Source organism: Poecilia latipinna, unplaced genomic scaffold (assembly GCF_001443285.1).
Source record: "Poecilia latipinna isolate Pla-1442-1.1 unplaced genomic scaffold, P_latipinna-1.0 Scaffold57, whole genome shotgun sequence".
NCBI lineage: Eukaryota > Metazoa > Chordata > Actinopteri > Cyprinodontiformes > Poeciliidae > Poecilia > Poecilia latipinna.
The window spans coordinates 117494-128305 of NW_015112673.1; the positions used below are offsets into that span (position 1 = coordinate 117494).

The following is a 10812-nucleotide window of genomic DNA, read 5'->3' on the forward strand; positions in this document are numbered from 1 at the left end:
TTTATTTATTTATTTATTTACAGGTTAAATTTCATTTTGAATCAGATTAAATATCAAAGTTACAATGAAATTAATTTTATCAAACATGTTAGATTAATAGATGCACTCCTTTTGGGCTGATAGCTGAGCCATTTTGCAGACGAATGGGGGAAAATGTATGTGAAAACAGACACTGTAAGACAAAATCAAGTTAATTACTTGCAAGTAGTAGGCATTCCTAGCAATATAATTTGCAATGCTGCTCTCAGAGGCAGTGATAATACAGTGATACCACTCATAGTTACTAGTCTGAAATTGACTAGCGATTATTGGCTGAGACCACCCTCTCTTTACGATCTCCAGCTCTTTGGAAAATGTCTGCAAGTGTATGTATTGTGTGCAGATGAAATAGGCATTTCCAAAAGAAGGTGCTTCTCAAGAGCCACACCTGATTGGACGAGCAAAAGGAGCGGGGCGTTTCTCAAGGAACCCGCCTGATTGGACAAACAAGATCAAGCGAAACACAATTGGACAACATTGAGCAATACACAAGCATGACGGCCCGCATGATGGCTTTATTACAACAAAATATAAAATCGTTCAACGTTCATGAGCACCAATGTAATCAGATTATGATAAATGCGTAAAATATCAACCCAATAGAAGTGTATGCAGGAATTAGTGCATTTTCAGTTTTGTTTTGTTTTTTAATAGCCAACATTTAAGTTTTCTTTTGGCAGAGTTCCGTCAGCAGTTCTATGGTTACCTGGACAAATATTGACAAAATACTTCTGACGGTAAGATTACTGTATCTCACACATTACACATATGACAACTTTGGATCTTCTACAATATAATATGTGTCAATTTTAGTAATGATAAAGTCAAAGACACAGTAGTGCATCTGATAAAATATAATGATAAAATCAATTTCTGTCCACAATCGCATGAGGCACAATTATTGAGTCTCTTATGTATTTTTAACTAAAAATGCATTGGTTAAAATTGAGTGAGTGTTTTATATTTATGTTAATGTTTTTTTTTTCTGTTTTGTTTTTTTTGTTTTGTTTTTTTTTTTTCATTTGAATCCACAGAAACTTTCAGAGGCTAATGATAATCAAACAATGTCTGATGATACCTCAGATGACCATGTCAAGCCTTATCAATATGAGGGGAATGGCGACAGTTGCATGTCACTGGATCTGCTGTCATCTGAATACCAACGGGATGATTTAAGCTTTTTGGATGATCTTGGACCACAGTTCAAGACCTTGGAAAAGATCATTATGGCAGAGAAGTCTGGAATTTAAGACAATATCTCACACCCTCTAGTTTGGTATTAAAAAGAGATATAAGTTGACTTTTTGATAAGTGTATAAACAGAAAACCTAGATTTTGTACCCAATGTACATATGCATGTAGATCATGCACCTTTAAAGTCAAGTACTGCACATTTACATTTGTCCACCACACATAGATTGTGAGGTAAAGCAGTTGCAGTTTGCTTGCTGCTGTATGAAACAGGTCGTGCTCTGGTGATTATGAAAAGTTGCTCTTTTTTAGAAATTGGATCTATTTATTTGTGTCTTACTTTGCTAAATGGGCAGAATTAGTTCCATTTTGGAGAATTTTTCAGTTGTGATGCTTTGAATGTCTTTTGTTTTTAACCACTTGTGGACTCTGTTTTTTTTTTTTAATAACTTGTACAGTATATTAACTTTTTAATTGTTAAGTTTGTTAATGTTCTCTGCGTCTTTTCATCTAGTGAGACTGAAAAGACACCCAGATGAAGAAACTGACTTTCAGTTTCTTCTTGTAAGTCAGATTTTTAATTTTCTTTTCCGGGAATGCTGAAAGGATGTTTCTGAAACTTTGACTTGAAACACCAACAACATAAGGAGTTGCTAAACCACGAAGAGTTCAATATTTAATGTTTAGTAAGAGTTGCAGATATATTGGCAATTCTGATAGTTCATCTCTTTGACCTTTGGCACACACACAACCCTGTACTGTCTATTTGTGAACATCCAGGCTCTGACTTCTCAGACAAACCGAACACTGGATAAGTACCAAGCAGAAGAAGCTTCAAATAGTGGAACCTTCTTACTGGGTGGTTGGGTAGGCAGAAAATTGTCATGTTACATTTTTGTTAGTTCTCAATAAACAACTTGTCAAACATCTGTCCATGTGACCTTGTTAAAAAGTGTATTTCTCAGCCCAGCTACAGTCCCAATTTGTAGTCCGTGTTTGGTAGAGTACCACATTGCTTCTGTTATGCTACATGGGGTGGCTTGTTGAAACATAAAAACTCACAAAATGCATAAGAAAAGAAAATGTACTTTATGAATTATTTTAAATCAAAATGTGGCTGCTTTAGTCGACTTATTTAAGTCCAAACTTATCTGGGACTTGTCAGACAACACACTTCAGACAACCGCTGAAGTGTGGCATTGGATAGGATTTATTTTCTCAAAAAGAGCACAAACTTAAACAGACTTGATATGTGCAAGGAACATACCTGATGGCTACAATCCAGTAGCTCGCCACCATCAGCGTGTCAATGAGTGTGTGTGTGTGTGTGTGTGTGTGTGAGGACTTGATAAAATTCTACAAGCCAAAGACCATTTGTAAAATTTATACTTCAAATCTTCAGAAAATTAGAATATTAAATGACCAATACATGTAATAATTATTATATGGTAAATATTTTCATACTTTAAAAATATTACTGAAAAAAAAAATTACAGCTGTCTGACAGTGTATGACATCCTTCACAAAAAGAGAAATCCACAAAAATGTAATTGAGTCTTCTCAGAGTGCTGTAGGTAGGCATACATGGAAAATTGAGTGGAAGGACAAAACAGTTGTAGAAAAATGCAGAGAGCTGCAGCCTTCAGAGCACTGAGGAGCAGCCGACACTGTATGGATATACTTTTTAGAAACTATCAATTCTATATTTATTGCACTTTTTAAATTGGATTGCTGAAACAACTTACATGTCCTCTGATTTTTTTTTCCATCTGTTAAAATGCTCTCTACAAAAACTGTAAATTTTTTTATTCAATTAGACTGTGATTTTGTACTGTATAAAATAGAATGTCAAGAATGCAACACCAAATGCTGGTTTTGGTTTTTTATTTAAAGTAAATTTAAATACATTAAATATTGTCCATAACTAATTATTGTCCTCTACCACCTAACTGGTTTGACTCCCTCACTCCTATCATCTTGGAGGTAGCCATCATACAACTCTCTGAGGTGGAGAATGAGTTCCTCTGTATTTTGTCCCGTCAGAGCAGAAATTGGGATGACCCGCTGTGTTACCTGACTCTTCAGGGTCTCTAGCTTCTCCCGGGCCTCTGGTAGGTCCATTTTATTGGCAACAATAGCCTGAGGCCGCTGGGACAGACCGGGCTCATACTGGTCCAGTTCATAACACAGGTGCTGCAGTTGGGTCCACGGCTCTGGTGCCGAGAGGTCCAGGACGAAGAGGAGGAAGCGACAGCGCTCAATGTGACGTAAGAAGGAGATCCCCAGGCCTCGATTTAGATGGGCACCTCGAATGATCCCTGGGATGTCAGCGACTGCACACGCAGAATATAAAATCATGAGCTAATCAATTACTTGAAACAAGTTTGAAACTTTTTCAAACATTGATACTCATAATCAGGCCAAGCCCATGCTTCCTTCAAAAGTTAAGTGCCACTGAAATAATTGAAATCTCATCATAAATAAGTGTGTCCTTAAGCAAATTTGTGTTTTTTTTAAAGATAAGTACCTGCAACTTGCTCATGATCCCTATATTCAACGATTCCTACATGTGGATTGAGTGTTGTAAAGGGGTAAGCCGCCACAGCAGGCCTGGCATTGGAGATGGCTCTTAATAGTGATGATTTGCCAGCATTTGGAAAGCCAACCTGAAAACATGAAGAAAAAAAATCCCAAAACATTAAATTCACAAGCAAAACTGAAAAGCAATATCTGAAATGCCTCCTCAGATATAAGATCTTCTTCCCACCAGTCCAGCATGAGCCATGGTGCGTAGCTCCAGCTGAAGAACCCGCTCCTGGCCTGCCGTGCCTGGTGTCGCCGTCATAGGCGCCCGGTTCTCGTTTGACAGAAAAAAACGATTCCCCTTCCCACCAGCACCTCCAAACACTGCCAAATACTCCTGGCCATGCTCGGCAAGGTCCATTATGGTCGTGCCCTGCTCCTTCACCACTGTTCCTACTGGTACCTTTAATAAGGAAGACCAAATGAGAAGTTAGATAAGGCCATAAGCTCAAAACAACGATGATACGATCGATGATACGATGATAAAACCCATCGACTCACAGAAATGTAGGTTGAGTTGCCATTGCGACCGTAGCAGTTCTTGTTGCCCCCTGCCTGCCCGTCCTCTGCTTTGTAAACTGGAGTCACTTGGGCCAATGATTTAACAAACCGGTTGGCTGAAAGCATAGAAAATGAAACCTGTCAATGAAAGCAGACTCAGCATCGATGAATTTTTGAAAAATGTATAAGGTATTTCACTTTCATGGCTATTTTTGTTTTAGTAAATCCTAAAAAAATATATTATGAATTCTGACATTTTTTTTTTATATTGTCCTGATTTTTAAGCGGGCACTTACTATATTATATATATTTATTTATGTTAACTTCTATATAGTTTACAAGTAACTAAAACCAAAAATTCAGTTCTCTAAAAATCTATTACATTACAGCATTAAAAAAAACTTTAAAAAAAAAACTATTAAAACTTAAATATGTTAATCCAGTCATGTTATAATTTGCATAATTGTGACACGACAGGGAAAGCAGTAAAAGGTCACTGTTACAGAAGCTATCTGTTTACAGAGGGCCATTTGGAAGGGATAAAAAGCACAACCTTAAAATGATTGTAGAGCAATTCAACAGTTTTGGGCACATTAATTCCCATTCCTTGTTTTGAGCCACTCCTGAGCCAGAGAAAACATTAAAAGTACCATACCTTTATTAGAAAAGAGTGACTGGACTGTTTTTGGCAATTTTAAAGGGCATGGTAATGATTTTAATGTTTATTCACTATGCTGCAATGTATTTTATAACATAAATAAATCCTAAACCTTTCATTAGAGCAAATACATTTGGTGTGGTATTAAAACACGTCCAGTCACAGTCACCGGGTGCTACACTCATCATCACCTGTTGATTTCGCAAAACATTGGTCTTGGCTTGGATCTATTGGGCCCATTTTTATAATTTTAATTAGATCGACAGGTTGGTGTATTAATCCATGTGCATTTGTTGCAACAAATGAGATGGATAACTGACTTACCCTTTATGATGATGCTTCCTCCATCGCCACCGTTTCCTCCATCAGGACCACCCCATTCTTTTCGGGGCTCGCTGTGGAAGCTGCAGACACCTTTACCTCCTGAACCAGCAACCAACTTCACACGACGACAATCCACAAAGTGACGCGTCTGTGGATGACAATATGAAAAGCTTAATTGAATACAAATAAAGGTAACCATGGAATATTGATGATTAAATACATCTATGCTGGCTTTATATTAAAATGTAAATAAAAAAAACATTTAGCTATTCAAAGTTACAACACTTTTTGTTTTATTATTTCAGAGGTGTTTGCCTCATTTCTCATCAGAAGCAGACTTAGTTAAATGAAAATTATATTAAGTCTACATGTGCATGGATATGACTAATTTTGAGATCGAATGTAAAATGCAGTTAACTAACAATACTTTAGAAGTAATGTTTTAAGCAAAGGATATAAAATAAACTCTCTTCTTTAGTCAAGTCAAAATTAAACACATGAAACTTGCAACTTGCAAGTAAAACGTATAGCTGCATGATACTGAATTGTATGTCTAAATTCAGTAGGGTAAACAGTTTTTTTTTAATGTCCTGGTCTGATCCTCACACTTTGCAGAAACTTGTTTAAACATAAACGTATCACCAGTTTAGACACATACCAACTTCTTTTCGGACAAATCATTCTTCCTCTTGTTTCCCCCGATTTTCCCGTGAAGTGTTGTGGATGTGCAGACCTCTCTGAAGAAACCCTCATTCGGCCTCCACAGCACTGATCCTGGCGCACAACTCGGACTCAACAAACTCAATGCTTTCTTACCTATGTAGTGTCTTAAACTGCATCTGTAAATGACGTCAGCGGAGACTGCTTTAACTCTCGACAACAGCGTCAACCTCATGCCCTTCAACATGCTACCACAGAGTTACAAATAAACGCCGGGTTTGTCACATTGACTGTTTGAACGGCTAATTTCCGCTACGATAAAGAAATAAAGAAAAGATATAGCTATGGAAATGATCGAGTAGACTCAAGAGATACACAACGCCCTGCAAAAGTTTTGATGTGTTCGTTATATTCGTTAAATTTACACTACCAGATGAACATTTTTTTTACCGTAAACTAATGCACCTACGGAATCCGCGAAGGGACATAAATCCTTTTCTTTATTGTCAACTATCTTGGGGGTTTTGCAGTTATTCTGCTGCATTACTGCCACCTTCTGGCTCTCTCCGTCACTACAGCAATTGTTGTGCAGAGTTTATTTTGATACTGCAAATAATAGTTTCTGTTTTTCTTTGCTGGTATCCCCATCATTCAGTAATTCTCATTTAAACTGTGACACCCTCCTTCATCTTCATTTGTTTTAATATCGGTCATAATAAAAGTTCATTCACAAAATAAACTTGCATGTTTCTCACTTCTAAAGATCTTCTATTCCTTTATACATCAGCGTATTTTGGGGATTTTATGTGATTGACTAGAACAAGGTGGTAAGAAATAAGGAAAATAAAACTTACCTATGATTGAGTTTTTAAAATTAAAATATCAAAAGTCTTGCTTGCACTTGCAATCTTGTAACCTACCTTGAACAATATTTACATTCTCTAATTTATGACAAATATTACTATTAAATCTGAAGAACACATCATTTTAATAATTTTATTGACGTTAAGTACAATTTCAAGGAACAAGTATGACATTTATATATCAATCAAAATGCATATATACATCCAGTTATTCTAAGTAATTTTGTGACGTGTTAATTGTCTTTAAAATTGTATTTAATAAAAACACAATAAACAGAAAGAAGCTTTTGCATTGTCACCTGGCAAATTTTGTAATGAAAAAATTAGGCAAACTGAAATATTACCAAATCTGGGACAATACTGAACCCTGAGTATCCATTGACAATAATCATCAAAGTAAACTGTGTGACTTGTGGATGTTTCTTGGGCGGGGGAAAAAAACCATACAACCCATATCCAAAAAGGTTGAAACCAGTTTATTTTTAATTACCAAATAGTAACAAAAGACAAAAGGCAACAGTTTTCCAACAGACAGATGAAGGATTTTCAGATTTGTATGACCCACATCCAATTGGACTGTTTTCTTCTGTAGATACATTGTATCGACAGACACACTCAGCCAACATACACACACAACATTCAAAGGTGGTGCTGTTTACACTTAGAAGTGAAGACACGACACAGAATTGGGGGAAAAAAACGTACCTAAAACTCCATTCACAGTAATATGAAACGCAGATACCAATCCATTACAGCACAGCAGAGCCATGATTGTCAGAGTTGAATGGTTCATTGATTGTTTGATTGGCAGCTTCTTAACAGGTACTGCAAAACAACTGCAACTGTTCTGTTATTCTGCCGTCTGAGGTAAATTAAGTTTAAACAGGACCACACCAATAATCAAAATTACTAATGACATTTAGGAAACTGAAAGTTTGAGGTGTTTCTTGTTCTTCTTCTTCTTCTTTATGTTTTATGAAAAACAAATTAGTAACAATCATAAGACCACACCAGTTGTACCATTTGCAGAAGGTCAGGACATAAATATGACAAGACAGCTTTACTTTGCATCAAGTAAAAGTCAAAGGAATAATAAATTAAACATTACAGCCTTGTAAAACACAACTGAATGTATTGCACTCACTGAAGCAATATATGCAGGACATGACATTGCTCAGTTTCTGGATTACTTTGGCTTTTTGAAGATCACTTGTGAACCAAAAACAAACTATGTTACAGAAATTACACAATATGTTGAATGTAGCTACAAAGTAAAGTGCAGACAAAGTAGCAACCCAAGTACTGAATGGCATCCTCTTAACTTTGCATACAGCTAGAGATGAATCAATCTGAAACTTGGATAATGGGCTGAGGTTTTTGTAAAAAATTTGACGTTCAGATCCCAGTTTTAATCAATTACGATTTCTATTTAAGATTTCTAATAGAATATAACGCAATAACAGCATTCAACACTAATTTGGTGGACTTCTGTTATAAGAAGTAAATGTATACTAAGAGTAGAGGCAATGTTAAACTTTACTAGTACTTTAAAAGACAAAGACAATTTGATTAGAGTAATGACAATTTAAATTGTCTTGCATTGTATATCAGAAATTAGTATGGTAAGACTGGCTAAGTAAGATGACTAAAAAAGTTGTCTCTATGTGTTAGGGTTAGGATAAAGGTTAACACACCATGTGTATTTTCTAAAGCAGGGCTTTTCAAAGTGTGGGGTGGCAGATCTCAGATGGGTACAGTGGAGGTAAGAGGGGCAAAGAGGCTGACATGAGATAAAAATAAATCAGAAAACTTAAGTGCAAATATTTAGCCAACTTGACCCAGATTTTACCAGACAAAATGGTAAGGTTTGTCATACGACAAAACATAGCCTGGGGCAAGCAAAATAAAGAAATAAAACAAATAAGAAGTTGGGATTTCCATCGGCTGGATTTTCAGGTCAAGATGCTTCACTGCCACATTGTTGCCTATAAAACCCTGGTAGATTTGTTAGTGCGGCTAATTGACCTAAAGTTGTTGATACTTTTATCACATTTCGACATCTCTTAGGAAACACTATTTAAACTTCTTACATCTCTTTGTGTGGCTCAATTTTATTTTTGAACATCTAATGCTAAAAAAAAAAGTTAAATCTAAGTCTTTTTCACCTTGCAAAATCAATCACAAAAAGGCAGGGTGTTGTCTTAGCAATTTGGTAACACGTTTGTATGGTGCATTAACTAATCAAACGAAAGGTCAGAATATTGAGTTTCTGGCTGTGTTGTCATCAATCATGGCTGTTTGAGCTGATTAACAGCCAATTTCCCTGTCCATCTCTACAAGATGTCTAAGCAGAGCAATGCCACTAAAGTATAGTTTTGAAAATACAACTACGAAGCTCATTCTAGACAAGTGTACAGTGTTTATCAGTGAGCTACTTATTGGGTCTCAGACATGTGTAAAAAGTGAATGCATATAATCTCACAGCAACACATCACAGTTTGACTAACACAGACAAACCCCTGATTTTCATAAAACTTATTTTCATAACTCATTTTCATAAAAAATGTAATTCCCTTCCCCTGAAACAAAACCCACAAACCTTAACAATAAAAATTTTGTTTTTACGGCCTTCCTTTTGAAGTCCTTCCCTGTGCCTACGATAAAACTGAAATGCTTCAGAAGTACCAAAAAAAATAAATAAAATAAAATAAAAAATCTGGCTCTTTAAATGAAGAATTATAAAAAAGGACACATATCTAACACAGATTTCCTTCCTTGTTCAGAGCTGCAGAAAACCTAACTTCCAATTTTGTACGTAAATGGAAATGCTTTCCCTTTACGTGACTCTGTTAAATTAATGTAGAATGGAGGAAAGCAAAACATTTATTAAATGATTTAATCTTGGTCAGATTGCTGACTTCTAAAAAGTTAATAACTTTGGTGCGGAGAGATCTTCCTTTCTGTACGATGAGGAGATTCTCGTTGAAGCAAATCATGGCAGATGTTCCTTGAACAGCAAAACAGCGTGGTGCCTTATGGCTAATAGTTTCCATACTGACCCTGAAATTGGGAAGAAAATTAGACAGTCATGAAAATGTTGGTATTTTAGGGAGAGTTATCTTGTGTTTTTTTCTGTTAGAACTAAAAGAACTAAAGTGTGTTTGTTGGTGTTTTTAAAATCCATTTTACTTGGGTCTAATCTTGAAGAAAACTAGGTGAGTTTCATGAAACATGAAGTCCTGTCATGTTTATTAACACTCCATCCAATGGTTTAGATTGCACTTGGTGATGTAGAAAGGCTTTGATGTCATGGAAACCCATTCCCTGAAGAGCTGGACTCAGTTTGAGATTGTAACGATGGCATCACCTGAGCAATAGGAGTCTCAGCACACACTGAACTGTGAGTTTATGCAGCCTACCATTTTGTGGTTGAATTTTCTAATCTGTTCTACTTTGTTGCCAACATTTGACTGTGAAATATTCTGTAATGTAGAAGTCAAAAGTTTCTGACAAGATTTATTATAAAAATGGGTTTCCTATCCATGTACCATGCTTCATAGGCAGCAACCTATTTTATTTTTTTTTTTAGAAATGTTAGCAGAAGCTGTCTAGGAGCTGCATTTTTAGCAGCTGTGGAAATGAAAATGATGGGAACAGCTGAATTCAAAGATTTGGATAGGAGAGCAAATTGTTTTAGGAATGTAGTGATAAATGATTAATGTTTTGTTACTTTTGTACCTGTTCATAAGAGTACGGTCTCTGAGTTTGTGCTCCGGGACCGCCTTGGGAAGAGCGATAGGATCCATACTGTTGGCTCTGACTCTGCTGATACTGGGAAAACTGGGATGATCCCCCCTGGTTAGGACCTGTGATAAAGATTAGAGTCATGCAGAGTTTTTTTTTTTTTTTTTTTTTTTTTTTTTTTTTGTGGGATTTTGTTTGGCTTAATACTTTTGGAGATTTTCTTACAATTTCTTCTGGGGGTCCCCTTAT

General features: G+C 36.1%; 3 protein-coding genes across 5 annotated transcripts in view; 1 reads left to right on the forward strand and 2 right to left on the reverse strand.

Moving 5' to 3' along the window:
* Positions 1-3090, forward strand: part of LOC106961151 (cadherin-like protein 26) — an 18393-nt gene extending 15303 nt beyond the window's left edge. Inside the window, exons 16-17 of the mRNA XM_015054691.1 lie at positions 720-776; positions 1074-3090. Of these exons, the coding sequence (XP_014910177.1) occupies positions 720-776; positions 1074-1289 (273 nt within the window). The 3' untranslated portion in view covers positions 1290-3090. The remainder of the gene's footprint in view (positions 1-719; positions 777-1073) is intronic.
* Positions 3091-3098: 8 nt separating this feature from the next.
* mtg2 (mitochondrial ribosome-associated GTPase 2) lies at positions 3099-6455 on the reverse strand. Its single transcript, XM_015054704.1, has 6 exons — positions 5955-6455; positions 5297-5444; positions 4315-4430; positions 3998-4216; positions 3758-3896; positions 3099-3563 (listed from the first exon to the last, which is right to left on the reverse strand). The coding sequence occupies exons 1-6, from the start codon at positions 6201-6203 to the stop codon at positions 3169-3171; spliced, it is 1266 nt and encodes a 421-aa protein (XP_014910190.1). The 5' UTR covers positions 6204-6455; the 3' UTR covers positions 3099-3168.
* An 819-nt stretch (positions 6456-7274) lies between these two features.
* The window catches only part of LOC106961166 (SS18L1 subunit of BAF chromatin remodeling complex), a 12252-nt gene continuing 8714 nt past the window's right edge, over positions 7275-10812 (reverse strand). For all 3 annotated transcript variants that reach the window (XM_015054716.1, XM_015054731.1, XM_015054724.1), the window contains 2 exons: positions 10558-10685; positions 7275-9879 (listed from right to left, as the gene is read on the reverse strand). In XM_015054716.1, coding sequence (XP_014910202.1) covers positions 9859-9879; positions 10558-10685 — 149 coding nt within the window. In that variant the 3' untranslated portion in view covers positions 7275-9858. The remainder of the gene's footprint in view (positions 9880-10557; positions 10686-10812) is intronic.